The following is an 18264-nucleotide window of genomic DNA, read 5'->3' on the forward strand; positions in this document are numbered from 1 at the left end:
ATGGAAATCATCAAGTCGAAGGTATACCTGTTCCCCAATGTTCATCGCAGCACTCTTTACAATAGCCAAGAGTTGGAACCAGCCCAAATGTCCATCATCAGATGAGTGGATACGGAAAATGTGGTACATCTACACAATGGAATACTACTCAGCTATAAAAACGAATGAAATACTCCCATTTGCAACAACATGGATGGACCTCGAGAGAATTATATTAAGTGAAACAAGTCAGGCACAGAAAGAAATACGACATGTTCTCACTTATTGGTGGGAGCTAAAAATTAATATATAAATTCACACACACACACACGCACACACACACACACACACACAAAACCGGGGGGGGGGGAAGAAGATATAACAACCACAATTACTTGAAATTGATACGACAAGCAAACAGAAAGGACATTGTTGGGGGGGGAGGGAGAAGGGAGGGAGGTTTTGGTGATGGGGAGCAATAATCAGCCACAATGTATATCGACAAAATAAAATTAAAAAAAAAATAAATAAAAAAATAAAGTAGGAGCTCATTAAGAAGTATGCATTGCAATTGGTTATTATGTCTCTTAACTCTTACTCAGAATAGCAATCCCTCCCCTTTTCTTCATGACATCGGCTTTTTGAAGGCCAGTTTTCTTATAGAATCTGTTATTTTCTGGATTTGCATGATTGTTTCCTCATGGGCTCATTTAACCCAGAGACCATATATAGGACGTCATTACATGGGCTTCCCTGTGTGATTTTGTGTCCAGCACTCACAAACCCAGAGGTGGCAAATTTGTCTCAGTTAGTCTCTCTCTCCCCTGAGCAATATTTTGGAACAAAAATTGTAACCACCTGATTTAGACACTCTAGTTGTATGTACAGTTTTGTGTCTTCTTTAATATGAATCTTGAAAAAAAAATAGCTGCCATTTCTGTACACTCAATAAGTACTAAATGTCCTACTAGGTGATTCCTACCCATGATTTCCAACCTCCAACAACCCTGGAAAACAGGCCATCTTTTAAAGCCCAGGAAGCAGGCTCAGAGAAATGAAGCTGTTTGTCCAGTGTCACTCAGCTCCTAACTGGAATTTGAACCCAGATCTGCCTAATTCAAAGGTTTTATATTTCTTTGTGCTGACAGTTACATAGACTGATTTGCCAAAATTAGCCCAGAACTAAAATATTTATTTAAGGAGCAACATGATAGCCAGGTAAAAATAACACTGGGGCCAAAGCCCATCTCTGCTCCTTGAAATGGCGACAACACACTTAACCCACGAGCACTCCACGAGCCCATTTTCTTTCTGGAGCCTTCCTTCTCCTTGCTCTCAAATCAGTTGCTAAGGCTTTGTGTTGCAATAGAGCTCATTTCAGTGTTGTGTGTCTTTCTTTGCAGCATCTGTTCTGCCTCCTTGTAAGGCAAGGACAGGTTGAGCATGGGCAAACACAGTTACGCTAAACCCACTCACATGTCCCAGTACTGACCCCTTGTCTGCATCTAGATCCTACATGGCTAGATCAGAGGATCTAATGCTCCCAGGGTGCTTTTCAGCATCGGCTATATTCTTAACTAGATTTGTTTTGTGGTAGAGTCTGTCAATCTGTGGCTATAAACAGTGCCTTATGGTTTTCTGATGACACGATGAAAATATAAATGGATTCCGCAGATTGCATTTTATTATCCTCAATATTAAGCACTCAGAGCTGGTGCTGGAGGGAATCATGAGCTGATAATATTGATTAAATAACCTCAGGCCTGTACTTCTGTGCTGTTTCTTTGTCAACCCAAACTGAATGGGTATAAGTAATTTTTTTTTAATTAAAAAAAATTCTTTTTACTGTAACACAGTTGATTGTACATATCTCTGGGGACAGTGTTGAGTATTAATACCTGTGTGCAATGTGCGATGCTCAAATCAGGATTATTAGTATATTATACAATGTAATTTTTTCTGTGGCCCTTTACTAATTGCTCCCTTACTCTTCCTCCCTCTCCCCCTTTCCCACCTCGGGTAACCTCAGTTCTGTTCTCAAGGAGTTATTGTTATTAGAGAAAGTGTAGCAATGTACCTGCCACAGGAAGAAGAGTTGGGCTTTAGAACACAGTGTGGTGGCACAATGAAGCCCTGGCCAGGGTGAAGGGAGAGCTGATTCTAGGCTCATCCTTACGGTAGCTAGCTGGATACCCTTGGGCAAGTCACTTAATTTGTATGGTATTATTTTTATCATCTGTAAAATAAAAGGTTGTGCGTATATCCTGGACTTTATTTCTGATGTAAAGAAGAGATATAGAAGGATCTATAGAAAGATTGCCGGATGCTGTGTGGGAGGTGGCTCATGGAAGGACTAGAGTGGAAGCAGAGACACCCCGGGGGTGGCCACTGCAGTTGTCTTGCTGAGAGATGATGGAGGCTTGGACTAGTGTCCTAGTGCAGAGACACAGAGAAGAGGACAGACCTGAAGTATATATTGGAGGGAGAACATTGCTCTTCTTGGTGCATTGAATGCATCTCTGTGTTACAGGGGGAGGGAGATGGCAGTGCCATTTATTGATATGGAGAAGACCAAAGATGGGACAGGTTGGATTAGGGGACAGATGTCAGGACTTTTGTATTGCTCTTATTAAGTGTAAAATACTTACCAGGTACACAAGTGGAGATGTTGAGAAAGAAATTGGATATTGGATTCTGGATTTGAGGAGTCAGGGCTACAAAAAAAATGTGTAAATTATCGTCATATGTGAGATGTAGGGAGCCATGGTGTTGGACGGGGCCACCCAGGGAAGGGGGCAGTTATAGAGATTAAGCAAAGGGAAGTGAAGAGGAGAGAAAAAGGCTCACAGTTTACAGTTAGGAAGTGAATGAGGTAGAAGTCCCTAAGGCCCTGGAGGAAGGAGTCTTTATTTAATGAGGTAGAAGGAAAACAGGAGTGTTTGGTGGTGGGAAAGCCTGGGAGAGGCAAGTGATTAAAAAACGAGGGAGTGGAGGGCTCTCATGCTGCTGAGTCATCGATTAAGATCGGATGAGAAAAATGTCTTTTGAGTTAGACAGCATGGCAGTATTGGGAGGTAAGAGGAGAACCAATAAAGCATGGCCTCGTTTAAGATCAGGGAGGAAAGAACTTCCAAGAGGACTGGAAAGGCAGAAACTAAAAGTGAGATCTACGGCAATCTTATTATTGTTGCCAATAATGATAATGAGATGTACTAAGTTCTTGATCTGGGTCGGGTACTGTGCTCAGGGTTTTACATACATTAATTCATTTACTCTACATGCAAACCTTTGGAGTAGGGTATATTATCATGCCTTGTATAGGGAAGCAAAGAGTTTGTACAAGTTCATTAACCCGCCTGAGGTGATTTAGCTGATGCTGGTGGAGATGTGAGTTGAAGAATTTTCAGTGAGTTAGATGAGGTCAGCTTGAGGTGGCTGAGCTATGATGATACGGTAGTGGGTACTGGATACTCATATAGGAAGTTTGGGCTGTGAAAGGCAGAAGAACAGAAGGGCTGGATTGAATTAGGGTTTTTAGGAAAAGAGGGTGCTCGTTGTGCCATTGGCAGATAAATGAAGAATGCTGTGGACAGAGAGGTAAGACTGAGATAAAGGCAGGATCTGGGGATGGGAAGGAATATGATCCAGAGCCTTAATAGAGGAACTCAGTTTAGGACGGAGAAAACATACTTCTTCCTTTTGAGATGGCAGGAAAAGATGAAAAAGATAGGTGTAGATACGATTTGTTGAAGCATGTGTGGGGCTGGTGTGGTGGTCTTAGAGGAAAGGCTGGGCAGATAGTTTCCATCTCACTGTGATTCCATCAGCGAGGTCGTTGGCTTGGGGGAGTCCACGAGGACATAATTAAGAGCAAAAGGCAAAATGATGTTCTGGAACTATCTCTTTAGGAGTAGGGAATTGGTGGGAAATGGGGAAAATGATTGCCAAAGAACCCCTCCCCTTATTCACACCTTCTGGGTTCTCTATTTTGTTCCAAGTTCAAGTATAGCCCATAGTCCTGGCACTCAAGGTCCTTCGCCATCTGGGCTACGCCTCCTCTGACGCCTCATCTCCTACAATCCTCCCCTTCCCCATCTGCCAGGCCCCCTGTGCTCAGCCCTTAGAACTTGCCATCTTTGCTCAAAGAAATCTTTGTATAGGTCCTTGTGTCTGTCTGGAGACGCCTGGCTTCACCTCCTTCCTTCAGAAAATCCCTTCTCATCCTTCAGGATCAATCAAATGTCAGCTCCTCGAAGGCTTTCCCTGGCTGTCTTAGGCAGAGATGGTCCTTCCTTTAGTGTCCCATAGTATTTTGCTCAGATGCTGCACAGAATCGTGCGAAAGAGCACGAACTCTGCAGTCACATTGCCTGGGTTTAAATCCAGGCTCTGCTATTTACTAGTTTTGTGGTCTTGGGCAAGTTACTTAACCTCTCTGTTTCTAGGTTTTCTTGACTTTAAAATGGAAATAATAATCAAACACCATAAAGTCACGAGGAATAAATATATTAATATGTGATGAGCACTTTGAACAGCGAGGGCATGTTGAAGTTGCTGTGTGAACGGGAGCTCCTGTCATTCAACTACTCTTCAGTCATGCAATTCGTGTTAATTGCTTCCTTCATACTCTTGCAACTCTGTGCATATTTCTCTTCCAATAACCCACTGGGTTATCATGTTTTATTTTCCCCCCTGGATTGTGATTCCTACTGGGTAGGGTCCAGATCTTGTTATTTTGATCTCACTCACATCTTTTACAGTGCCTCATAGGAAACAGGTATTTGGTAAATGATTTGTTGATTGCTAATTGTGAGTTAGATGAGTATGATTTGTCATCGTTTGCAAAGCGTTTCCATAGAATTTAGGTATGATTTTTCTAGCAGCTCCACAAAGGGTTTACTTCTCAGAAAATGTGAAAAATAAGAGCAATTCTGTTCTGCTTTATTTTACAATTTAGGTTTAAAAATATGCAGACATATTCCTCTTGTCAAATATGATCAGAAGAAAAGTGAGCATAATGAGCTGCAAATAATCTTCTCCAGTGAATTAAAAAGGTGTGATTTTTTTCATTTACAGTTTGTAGGAGGAAATCAAAGCCTTCTGGAAAGTGTACCTATTTTTATACAACTTAAAGAATATATCCATGTCTTTCAAATTTAAGTCAAAATCTATTAAATCTTAGAGTGCAGTGTGGTAATACCAAGGTCAAGGGTTCAGATCCCCATACTGGTCAGCTGCCAAATAATAATAATAATAATAATAATAATAGTCTATTAAATCTTGTACTTTGTTTCAGTTGCTGAATCCAGGAACCATTATTTTGTCAGCCAACAGAATCTCCTCTTAAGATCATTATAATATGGACTGCCAACATTTGTTTAAGATCCTCTTCAGACCTGCAGTTAGTTAGTTGGACTGCAGTTTGCCCATCAGATTGCTTTAAAAACAACTAAAGATTAATGAAAATACTTCTGAAATACCATTTATATAAATGGTAATGATCAGGCTGGGAGACTGATTCTTGGCAGCCTTCGGTTGTTATGGGAATTACATAATAACAGTGGTAACAAAGTAATTAGCAGAGTGTAGCATTGTGATACATAATGTGTTACATTATAAACACATTGTAAAAATGTTGCTGTAAAGTTGCATGGTTTTCTTTATTAGACTGTTTTTTTTAAAGTCCTCCATATTTCAGTTATTTGAATGCTTTAGGGAAGTGCCATTGACAAAGAAAATCTCAGAAACACAATTACCTTTTAGTTCTATGGAAAGGAAATCAGATACAGATGAGCTTCCTTAGTAATTACTCGCATAAATAGTGTGATGACACATTACAATGTCCTCTTGATTCTGCTTTTGGTTTAATTGCTAAGGCAGATAAAAGCTTTTATTTTCCTTTAAAACCATCAAGATATTGACAAATTATCCATTCATTGATTGTTTTAATCTGCATGTTCCTACAGCAAACATTTTTGTTAGTAACTAAAGTGATTTAATTCTAAATAGTAAAGCAGAAAAAAATCTGATATTGGGCTTTCCTGAAAGGCACACGGGGCATAGTTGGTGACATAGTTGCCATCATGAGTACTTCTGAAGATCCCCTTGAAGGAGGAGATGTGTGTGCCTGTTTGTGTGACCACCTTTAAGATGATGGTGCTGTACAATAGTTTTTGCTCATGTACTCCTATTGATTTTTTTGTTTGTGTTTGTGTGTTTGTTGTTATGTTGACTACTTTTAGGGAACTGTAAGAACTTTGGTTTCTACTACAAGTGATGTGGGGGTGCCTTTGGGCAATTTTGAGTGGAGTAGTGGCATGATTTAACTTTACAGATTACCCTGGCTGCTGAGATGAGAACAGGTGGAAGAGAGGCAAGTGTGCAAGTAGTGGGGCCAGTTAAGAGACGCTTGAACTATGTAGGTGTAAGATGACAGCAGTTTGGAGAAAGGTGGTAGGATGGAAGAGTGGTTAGATTCTGGCTAAGTTAGATTCTGAAGAGAGAAGCAACAGGGTGTGTTGATGGGTGTGACTGGGTGTGAAAGATAAGGGCCCATCATGACTCTAAGGTTTTGGGCTGAACACCTGCAAGGATGAAGTTGCAAGGACTAATGGACCATGTGGGTGAGGATTAGCAAGGGTGAGAGTGTGGAATTTGGGGGGAGGATAAAGTGCTCTTGATGTTTCATGCTACCCTTCCCTGCTGGATGCTAAACCTGGGCTCTCTCCCCACCCACCCCATACTCTAGGGTCCCATCTCAGGCTCTCTTTCAGAGCCCTACTGAGCTTCCCTTCCTGCCCTTGTGTCTTTGGAGAATGAAGATGAGCTGATGGCTTGGATAGTGCCTGGACTGAGAGGTTATTGAGTCCTCAGTCAGTGGGGATCCAGATGGGATGGTTAGGGAAGCCTAGGGAGATGCTTTTCAGTTCCCCTGCAAATGGACTGTTGATAATGGTGGTTGATTCTGGGGGACTATTTTGCTTTTTACAGCAGTGGCTTATGCTCTGATGAAGGGAAGAATAATTAGCAGTCTTTATAGTTAGAATATACAATGTATGACATTATAAACTCATCATAAAGATGTTGCTGAGAGGGGTTGTTGAGACAGGTCATCCAAAACCCTGACACCAATGGAAAGTCCTTCCTTTGTGATTCTGAACTGCTGTTTTAGTTTAGTGTCCTAGGTCAGGGCTTTATGAAATTTACTGGGCATATGAATCACATGGGGGTCTTTTAAAATGCTGGTTCTGATTTAGTATGTCTTGGGGGGATGGGTGGACTGTAAGTCTGTATTTCTAATATTAATTCCAGGTAAAGATGCTGCTGCTCCTAGTCTAAGGACCAAATTTTCAGTCTCTGTTGAATTTCTGGAGTCTATTCATCTGTTAATCCTCCTAACAAGGCTTCTGGTGACTCTATGCGAAGTAATGTGAGCTTTGAAGAATAAGTGGCATTTCAATTAGTGGAGAGCAGTGTGAAGGCCATACTGGGACTTAACGGGCACAAGAATGGGGGACAGAGGGCAGGTGAGGAGGAATAGAGGTGGAAATGAGCGTTCTCCTCGAAGTACAAGATGCCTATTCCTATCTCTAGAATTGGGAGTCTAAAAACTTGAACTTGATCACACTACATTTTAGAGGCCTTTGACTGGCAGACTGACTTTAGACTATTATATCAACCTCTACTTGAAATTTTTTTAGTGGCTACGCTATCACATGCAAGATAATTTTAAATGGTACACGGGCATTTTGGATAGTATGTGGGCCACCAATAGTTTTAATATTCTTAGTAGTTATGTTACCTCATGTTTACAGTAAGAGTTTAGAAATCTGCCTTCCTCATCAGTCTGTGAGCTTCCTGCTTACAGTGACACATCTCGTCTGTGGTCCTATCTCTAGGACCTGCTCAATTGTACCTTGAGAGAGGCCTGGAGAAACTTAGCCACAGATTCTGTAATAAATGTACCCAAACTATCTTGGGTTTGTTGGGTATCTTGGTCTCAATATTGGTACTGTTTTCACAAGAACATAATGCTTTTAATAAAAACGTAAAGACCTGGGAAAAAATGTTTTCGAATCCTTCTGATCACTTCTTGGTAAATGGAGGTTAGAACTATAGAGAATACTAGTGATGATTTCAGAATATGAATCATTCTCACGAAGACAGATCAATGACAGACAAATCATTGACAGATACTAAAAAAAAAAATGCTGAGATATTTAAAGTCTGTGTTTAAAATATTAGTTTTTAAAAAGGTGTCAATTTCTTTATTTTGGGAAAAAAGTTAGATATTTGCAAATTACTAACAATGAGTTTTTATTACCTTCCCTCAAATAGGAATGAAGATATTAACAAAATAACTTTTTGAGACGTGATTATATCGGCTACTGAATTGTATTTTCTAGTGGGAGTGGTAGTAAGGATGTTTTGTAGTAGAACTTGAACTTTGGTTTATAAGGAAGAATTAGAACATTTAGTTTTCCTTACATTGCTCTTATATCAGTTCTCTCTCTGTTTAAAAAAAAAAAAATCTTATTTAGCTTTTCTGATGACTAAAATAATATGTAGGAAAATACGGAAAAATTTAAAAAGCAAAATAAAAATCATACCTGATTCCCACCATGAAGAAATAACACTGACATATTGTGTGTGTGTGTGTCTTGTGATGTCCGTCTGGTTTTAGTATCAGGGTAATGTTGGCTCATAGTACGAATTGGGAAGTATTCTTTCCTTTTCACTGTCTGAAAGAGTTTGCGTAGAACTGGATTATTTCTTCCTTAAATATCAGATACAATTTACCAGGTAAGCCTTCTGGGCCGGCTGTTTTCTTTATGTGAAAGTTATCTATTTCTTTGTTGAATGAACTATGGTTGTTTGTGTCAAAGAATTTATCAAGTTCATCTAAGTTGGTGAATTTATTGGCACAGGTTTATTTATGATATTTCTTTGCCATTCTTTTAATATCTGTAAAATCCGTAATGTCATCTTTGTCTTTCCCGACGTTGGTATTTGTGTCTTCTTTCTTTTGGCTAAAAACCAAAGGCTGGTTGTAGACGATACATGTACAATGAAAAATTTAAAAATGTTTTTAAAAAAGGATGGTTCTTGTTGCTGTGTGGGGAACACGTGGTAAGAGGGGAAGGATGGAAGGGAGAGGCACTATGAAACTGCAGCAGTATTTAAGTGAGGTATTGAATGGCTTAGATGGGGGACATGATAACAAAGGTGGTGAGATAGGGTCCCAAATAAGCATGGCTGTGGACTCTCAGCTCTACATTTTTCAATGATTTATTTTGTATTCTTGAGCCAAGAACAAGATGTTATAATAAATCTTGATATCAACTAGGGAAACTACAATAAATGAATAAGTAAATAAATAAATAAAATAAATCTCAAAGCTTTACCAATTTTGTTGGGTAAGGGTTTATTAATCTGGCTAAAGGTTTATCAATTATATTGATCTCAAAGATACAGTTTTTGGTTTCATTTATTTTTTGCAGTTGTTTTTCAGTTTTCTCTTTGATTGATTTCAGCTCTATTTCCCCCTTTCTTCTAATTGATTCAGGCTTAATTTGCCTATGGTAGAGGCAGAATTCATTGATTTGAGATCTTATTTTCCAATATAGGAGTTCTGAGCTATACGTTTCCCCCAAGTACTGCTTTAGTGTTATTGCATACATTTTGATATTGCTGTAGTTCTTTCACTACAAAATACATTTTACTTTTTAAAAATTTCTTCTTTGATCAGTGGGTAATTGGACAATTTAGAATTATGTTGCTTAATTTAAAAATATTTGAGGATGGGCCGACCCTGTGGCTCACTTGGGAGAGTGCGGCGCTGGGAGTGCAGTGGCGCTGGGAGCGCCGAGGCCGTGGGTTCGGATCCTATATAGGGATGGCTGGTGCACTCACTGGCTGAGCACAGTGCGGGCAGCCCCATGCCAAGGGTTACGATCTCCTTACTGGTCACAAAAAAAAAAAAAAAAAAAATTGAGGATGTTCAAGGGATATTTCTGCTGTTAACTTAGAATTCATTGTTGTCAGATAACATAGCTTGTATGAATTCTTGTAAGTGCACTGAGACTTCTTTTCTGACTCAAAATTTTGTCTGTCTTGATAAACGTTGATTGTGAACTTAGGCAAAAAATGTGTATTCTGCTGTTGTAGGGTGGAGTATTCTAGAAATGTCAGTTAGGTCGATTTGGTTGATAGTGTTGTTCAGGTTATCTATATCCTTATTAATTTTCTCTCTATTTGTCCTGTAAGTTATTAGTAGTATTTTTCTCCAACGAAATGAATGTATTCAGGAATAAACAGGGCATTATAACCCAGGATACACATTTATGATGAATCATAGGCACATTTGGGGAGGCTGGAATAAGGGGAAACTTTTAAAGGCAGAAAGAAGTCCATATTAGCTGTTTTGAAACAAATATCTTTGGTCACAGGGACCTGTTGTGAGATCTATCAGTTATTGAAGAGAGATGTTTAAATCTCTGACTTTAATTGTGATTTGTCTATTTCTCCTTGCAATTCTATCTGTTTGGCCTTGTGCATTTTGAAACTTTTTTATTAGGTGCATAAATGTTTCGGATTGTTATGTCTTTCTGATCAGCTAGCCCCTTTATCATAATAAAATGACTTTCTCTATCCCTGTTATTATTCTTTGTTCTAAAATTTCTTCATCTGATATTAATATAACCTCTCTAGCTTTCTTTAGATTAGTGTTAACATGATGTATTTCATTCCATTCTTCTACTTACCCTACTTGTGTCTTTTTATTTAAAGTTCATTTTTGTGAGCAGCACATAGTTGGGTCATGCTTTTTTATCCAATCTGACAATCTGCCTTTTAATTGGGGATTTTTAGACCATTTATATTTAATATAATTATTGATATGGTCAGGTTTAAGTCTGTTGTCTTTCTATTTGTTGTGTATTTATTTTATCTGTTCTTTGCTCCCTTTTCCATTTTTTTGGCCTTTTTTTAATTGTTAGAGTATTTTTTATGATTCCATTTTATCTTCTTTCTTGGCTTATGAGCTATAACTTTTTATTTAGATATTTTAGAGGTTGATTTAGGGTTTATAGTATACATATCTACCTGGCATATTATATGTGTTCTATAAATATTTACTGAATGAACAAATGAATGGGGGACTCCTTGGTGCCTAGGCCAAAGGGCTGCTGAGAGCCAGAGACACCAAGAGTGGCCATCAGTCCTGTGATGTGAGAGAATTATTCTTTCCAGCTTTAATTTTTTTCTCCTTCATGCCATGTTATTTATGGATATTGGCTTTAATTTTCTGGTCTTGATGTTAGTCTCTCAAGGTTAGGGGTCCTCTCCTTCCCAACTCCCTTAATGTTTTAGTACATAGGGACTTTATCCTCAGGTCGTGCTTTCCATGGGCTTTTTTGAAAGCGTGTGTGGGTTGGATCCTCGGGATAAAAGAGACTATGGCCTTGACTTAATCATGACCAATTCCCCAAAGTGAAAAATTCTTATAAGGAAGAGCAGATATTCTTTAAGGTATCGTATAGTTAAAAAAGCTTCAAAGAAATGGTCTAAATATAAATTTAGCTGCTCTAGGCAAAACTATACATGGGAAGGAAATTCAGATCTAACAGATTTTTCCCATTCTTGGAATGTCACCAGTTTTTCAAGGCTTTTGAATATTTTTTTAAAAAATTGAGCATCGTGATGAAAAAAGAAAAATTTATGCTCTCTTTTTCTTTTTTCTGTTCCAGCAAGTAACTGGGAGAAGTTTTGGAGATAAAGATTTCCGGACGGGGTTAGAAAATGGAATCCTTCTCTGCGAGTAAGTATAGCCTAAATCTGGCTGGTTTTACTCAAGAAAAATTATTAATATTATTCATTTAGTTTATAAAACTTTTAATGTTTTGAATTTATTCACAGTTTGAATCTAAAACTCAAAAAATCCAGACTAAACAGGAAACACAAGTAGGTGAGTGAGTCTTGGTGTAACAGTAGGGAGTGGTGGGGACTGTGGCGATAGCCAACAAGATGAAGCAGGACTATCATGGAGCTGCTACTCAGCTCCAACCAGCTTTTACTGTGTAGAAATTTGTGTCCTGGTAATTGTAAGAATGTGGACCTGATTGTGCTAAAAGTAGTAACTTTTCTCTCCTTTTTAATCACGAATGAAAGTAGCTTGTGCCAAGTGAAAACAGTGCTTCTATACTTATGACATCTTTTAAATTTTTTTTATTTTTAAGATAATTTATTATACATACATGTGGGGTCCAATGTTGATTTTCAGTAATAGTGTACAATGTGTGATGGTTAGATTAGGTTAGTTAGCTTATTCATCTTTACAACACGCAATCATTCTTTGTGTCTGTTGACCAATTCCTCATTAGACCCCTCCCTCTGGCCCCCTTCCCCTTTTCCCCTCTAGTAAACACGGCTCTTTTCTCTCTAACTATGACATCTTAAAAGCATATCAGGTAACGATCCTCACTGGGCCTACTTTACTAAAGTATTTTGAATATGTTTGATTTGTGCTGTTATTAAAATTCAAATGTGAACAATAACTGTTTTATGTTTTAAAGCTAGGCTCTGTCATTGGACAGAGGACTGTGACAAAGGACTGCTTCTGTGACAAAGGACTTAAGAGTTTCTATGAAGTGGTTCTAGACACAAAATAAGCTAGTGCTAAAATACTTATAGATGGATGGACGTAAACTTGAAATTAAGATTTCAAAATTTGAATATGTTTAATACGTTTTGTAATTTGGATACTGCTTTTTGCTTTGTTGGGGTGGAATGTACATGCAATAAAACATGCAGCTCCTAAATATGTAATCTGATCAGTTTTGAAAATGTGTACATGCTGGAACCTGTACTCTAATCAAGACATAAAGCAGAAGGTTCCCTCATGCCCCTTCCTGCTTAATCTCAACCTCCTGAGGACAACTACTGTCCTGGTTTCTGTCACCATAGCATCTATTTTGCCTTCTCCTGAACTTTAAGTAAGTGGAATCACATAGAATAGATTCTTATTTTGGCTACTTTCAGAATATTGTTTGGGACCTACTGATATAGTTGAAAGAGCATGGAGTTTGGAGCCTGAGGAATAAAGATTCAAGTTTTTGCTTCAATCATCTAACCTCCTTGAGTCTTTTTTTTTTCTTTCCTAAAACAGTGATAAGAAATTTATAACTCTATTTCATAGACTTTTTGTGAACTTCAACAGGATAGTGTGGATAAGGTACTTTAAAAGACTGTACAGTGCTGTACAAATGCTGGTTGTCATGTAACATGGTATCATGTCTCAACATAGTTCATGTGAGCTTTTATTTTTTTTCCTGCCTCTCTGCTGCCCTTTGTTCTTCAAAGAAAAATATATATCTCCTGATTGCTGTTTCCATACCCTCCTTCCTAGGGAGTTTCTCCTCTCTTCTCACACTGTACTTGCCTCACCTCCACTTTTCATTTTATTGCATCTAAATCCGAGCTCATCTCTCAGATCAGCCCTGATTAATTCAGCACCTCACTGGAGACAACCCCAGACAGGCTCCCAATGCTTCGCTTCTGTTCTAGCACTTGCTTTTCCAATGATGCTGGGCTTAGCCCTCCCCTGATGTTAACAGGCTAGTCAAACTCTGATCTAATTTACGTGGATCATGCTCTCTTAGCTCAATTGAAGTGGATCTTTGGTACCAACTTTTGTTTATCTAACATTTGCTCCAGAGATTCTCATGGGCATCCACCTCTCCACTGTATCACCATGAATAAATCTGTCAGGGAGTAATACCACTGACCTGACTTTGAGTTCCAAGTGGGCTCGTCTGAAGATGAGGCTCTGGATCTAGAGGTATTTAGTTACATAGAACTTACTTCTCACCTAGCTGAAGATGTTGAGTGAGAGGATGGAGTCTTCCCTGTACACAGTGGCACTATCCATTGATTGGTCTTTTACAAACCATTAATGAATGTTAAGGTTATTGGGGTGGAAAGGTGGGTTGTAGGTCCAGGCCATGGTTAAGAGATAGAATGGTTAGAACAACACAGAGGCAATTATAGCCAGGGGCTTCTTTAAATACTTAAAGAGCTTGGACTGCTAATAGCCTGAGGGTGAACCTGAAGGAACTGGCAAACAGAGAGGACACTGGCCAGTGTTGCTATCTGGGTAGGAGGACAAAACCCAAGACAAGCCAGTTACTGTCTAAGTCCTCTGACCATGGAGGACTAGACCCACTGGTGAAATTGAAGGAGCATGAGTTTTGTAGTCTGAGGACCAGGAATCAAATCCTGGCTTCCCCAGGGGACCTCCAGCTGGCAGCCCTGGCACAGAGTTTGCTAAGATGGAATAAACCATGTAGGTAGCCAGAGGCAAGGAAAGCCAGTAGCATGAGCCCCAGCCTTGGAGAGAAAGCTGGATCAGGAGCCAGAGAAACCAGATACAAACAGATGTCTAATAAGTACAGGACTCAGAGTAATGAGAACCAAAACCATAACCCAGGAGCTGAATGCAAGGAGCGTTTGGGACAGTGGAAGAAGGGGGTGTCTTTCCTCAGCTGTATGACTGAGCTGAGACTACTGGGCTGCCATAGACTGAGATTAACAGGTGTATTTTCTGGATCTTGAATCCTGAGACCAATCTAGCATGGAAGGAGACTTGCACTGCCAGGTGTGGGGTTTCCAGGGGCCAAAAGAAAGCTCAGTTTGGAGGGTCTTAGGAAAGTGACGATTCCCAGACAATGGATCCACACAGGTTTCAAACACCTGTCTTTGGAGAATGCCTAAGACTGTGCCACTCTAGAACCAGAGAGAGTTTTGTGAATGCTGTTGATTAAGGAGATCTAACTTGTAGCTACCATCCATGCAGCAACATGTGAAAATTTAAGAACTCTCTACAATTCCAAATTTTGAAAACCAAGCAGTTCAGCTCATCTTAGAGTGGGGCTTTCATAAGATATAGTCCTCTTTTTAAACATTACTTGGAGCTTTCCCACTTTGTGTTACTGAAAATAGAAGCCCAGTTGGTGTCTTGTAACAGTGTGCTGACCCTAGTTGGCAAATACATGCACAGCATTGGTGACTTCTGCCTTTTGTTCAACAAACTCTCACCTTTTTGACCAAGTTGGATCCACTCTAAGTGTTAGTTGCAACTGTGTAGAGACATCATGCTCTTTGTTCATTAAAATATCCTGCGTTGTTTATGAATCTGAAAAAAACTCACAGTTCTCATCAAACAGAAGGGCACCTTCTAGGACTGGGATCTGATTTTCCTCTTACCAGCCTGATTCCAACCTTACCTGTGGCATGTACGGTACTATTATTATGCCTGTTTAGTAGGGGAATTAACTAAGGCACAGAGGATTAACTAACTTGGCTAAGGTCACACAGATAAGAAAGATTTAAATACAGGAAGTCTGATCCTTTAGCTTTTGCTCTTAACCACTATCCTGTTTCTATAATGGAATTTTTTTTTTGGCAGCTGGCCAGTGCCGGGATTGAACCCTGGATCTTGGTGTTATTAGCAGCATGCTCTAACCAACTGAGCTAACCGGTCAGCCCTATACTGGAATTTTAATGGGAGAGAGAAGCAAGAGGTTGAGAGTGGGTGAGGAGGGGAAATTGGTGCCAGAAATCCTAGAGTGGGGGGAGAAGGGAGTGCAGAGGATGAACCACTGGGTCTCAGCTGGGCAGAGGCTGAAGAAGGACTGGATGGGGTTAGTAGTCTTAGAAAAATGTAAGCGTCAGGGCCTGGTGGTCCCTCTTGAGATAAGAAGCCAGGTTCACATGAGATTGCTGAAAGGATAGGAGGCTGTGGTCAGCAGAGGAGGTAGGGCTTTCAGTTTTCTTAGGAGAACTATAGAAACCAGATGGAGACAATGAGAGTGGTGGACCTGGAGTAAAGACTACAGACACAGGAGGGAGAAAAGCCTGGCGCCTACAGGCAGCATGTGAGATGGACATTGAGTAGTTTCAGAATCACCCTGGGAGATCTTTTACTTCACGTGGCTTTGCATACACCACCCCGTCCAGTAATACGTATGCATAAATGTATAACTTACAGTAATAGCAAGTATAAAATAGAGTGCATGTGTCAAATAGAATTCTAGTAGATGCATTTTTTGCTCTCACCATCTCTTCCTCTGTTGCTTTTGCCAAGTGTGTGTAGTTGAAGTTTTGGAGGTTAAATGCTCCAATGGTGTGAGCCCTCCACAGAGCATTTAATAAAAGGTCTGGGGTCAAAGCGTGACAGAGCTGAAAACGTGTGACTAGCGTCATGCTGTTAGAAATATTAATCAAATACTGCACTGTGCCCTTGAGGACTTAAGGGTAAAAAAATCAAGGTTGCAAAGAAAAGGAAGGCCGTAAAGGAGCTGCTCCCAGGCCGGATTTGCTGATGGGATCCATCTGCTCCCCTGCCCCCACACCAGACTGTTTCGAAATAATTCCAGAAAGGAAAGTGTCTGACTTGTTTTCCTGACTATGATGTTATTATTTAGATAGAACTCCATGGAATTTCACTTAAATCAAGGGTTGGCAAATTATGGCGCTTGGCTTATTTTTGTACTGGCCTTCTTGCTTAGAATGATTTTTACATTTTTAAAGGGTTGTAAACAAAACTAAACAAAATGAAAGTTTGTATGTGGCTCACAAAACCTAAAATGTTTACTATCTGGTTCTTTATGGAAAGATTTGGCCAGGCCCAAAGGACTATGGAATTAATTTTAGTTGTAAATTGTTTACCCCTGTGAAGTTAAATAATTGAGTTTGGGCAGTGTAAAATGTCATTTGGGTAAATTGAATAACTTTTTACGAAAGCTTTTCTCAGTAGTTTCTTCACAATTTTTTGCCCCCAACTTTGGGTTTTGAACAATTTCAAAATTACAGAAAAGCTACAAGAATTATGTAATGAATATCCATATATCCTGCACCTACATGCACCAGTTATTTCCATTTTGCTGTATTTGCTTGATCTTTTTATGTATGTATGCCTCATTTTTCCTGAACCATTTGAAAGTAAGGTGCAGACATGAAATCCAACTCCTGTATGCTGCAGCATGTGTCTTCTAAATATAGGGGCATTCTCCTCCATAACCCTGCAAGACATTTAGCAATGATATAGTAATGTCTAATGTATAGTCCATAGTTAAATGTTCCCAGTATCCCCAGTAATGTTCTTTATACCAACTTATAAAACTCTAGAGTTCAATCAAAGATCACACATTGCATTTGGTTACCATGTCTCGTTAGTGTCCATAAACCTAGAACAATTATTCCAGCCTTGTGTGTCTTTCATGACATTAACACTTTTGAAAATTTGAGACCGGCTGTTATGCAGAATGTCTCACATTTGGGTTTTTCTAATTGCTTCTTTATGGTTAGATTCAGGTTAGACAGTTTTGGCAGGAGTAACACCACGTGAGTGATGCTATGAAGTTCTTGGCATGCTGTAGTGTAATTTGTCCCATTGCTAGTAATCTTACGATCAATAATTGGTCAAAGTGATGTCCCTAAGATTTGTGCATTGTTAATGTGCCTTTCCCTTCTTTGTCAATTGTGAAAGATATTCTGAGATTGTGGGAATAACTTTATATCCCCCAAGTCTTTCACCCAATGGGTTTAATATCCATTGATGATGTTTTCCTGAATCAATCATTACATTGGTAGTTGCAAAATGGTAATTTTCTAATTCTATTCTTTCTGCACTTGTTTGCTGGCATTTTTGTGTCTTCTTTAGAGATGAGCTTTCCCTTTCCTCTTTTTTTTTTTTTTTTTTTTCAGAGTATCACTATGGAGTCATGGAATCCTTTGTATTCAACATGTAATAATCTATTAACATCCTTACTTTTGATGTTTCCTTTAATTTTTATAAAAGTCTCTATAGAGGGTAAATGAGATAAATCATAATAGCAGGTATGTCTAACAAATATAAACAGAATATCGAATTTCTAAGATTTTAAAGTCAGTACAATGGAAAATAGATTTTAAAGTTTTTTGTGTTTGTATAGGTAGTTGGTTCATGTTTGAATTTATTTTCATATTGTCCTACAATTCTAGCTTTATCCCAGTGTTCACCTTTGGCAAAGTCAGGCGCTCTACCCTTGCCAATGTTCAGGCAGATTCACCAATATTGCTATATTAGGAAATCCTCCAGGAAGAAGGGGCTTCCATTGAAGACATGGAGAGCCAGGGTACTTTTCGAGAATGGAAGCTTCTGGGTGATGTCACTAGGAAGTTTGAGGAGGAACTCCACACAGGAAGGACTATTAATGGCTGCTGTGATTTTCCTTAACCCCTGAGAAAC

At 39.2% G+C, this 18264-nt stretch overlaps 1 protein-coding gene across 14 annotated transcripts in view; it reads left to right on the top strand.

The window, feature by feature from the left end:
• LIMCH1 (LIM and calponin homology domains 1) overlaps nucleotides 1-18264 on the top strand; it is a 349568-nt gene that overhangs the window by 125303 nt on the left and 206001 nt on the right. For all 14 annotated transcript variants that reach the window (XM_063108319.1, XM_063108316.1, XM_063108321.1 and 11 more), the window contains exon 2: nucleotides 11726-11796. In XM_063108319.1, the coding sequence (XP_062964389.1) occupies nucleotides 11726-11796 (71 nt within the window). The remainder of the gene's footprint in view (nucleotides 1-11725; nucleotides 11797-18264) is intronic.

Source organism: Cynocephalus volans, chromosome 9 (genome assembly GCF_027409185.1).
Source record: "Cynocephalus volans isolate mCynVol1 chromosome 9, mCynVol1.pri, whole genome shotgun sequence".
In the NCBI taxonomy this organism is placed as follows: domain Eukaryota; kingdom Metazoa; phylum Chordata; class Mammalia; order Dermoptera; family Cynocephalidae; genus Cynocephalus; species Cynocephalus volans.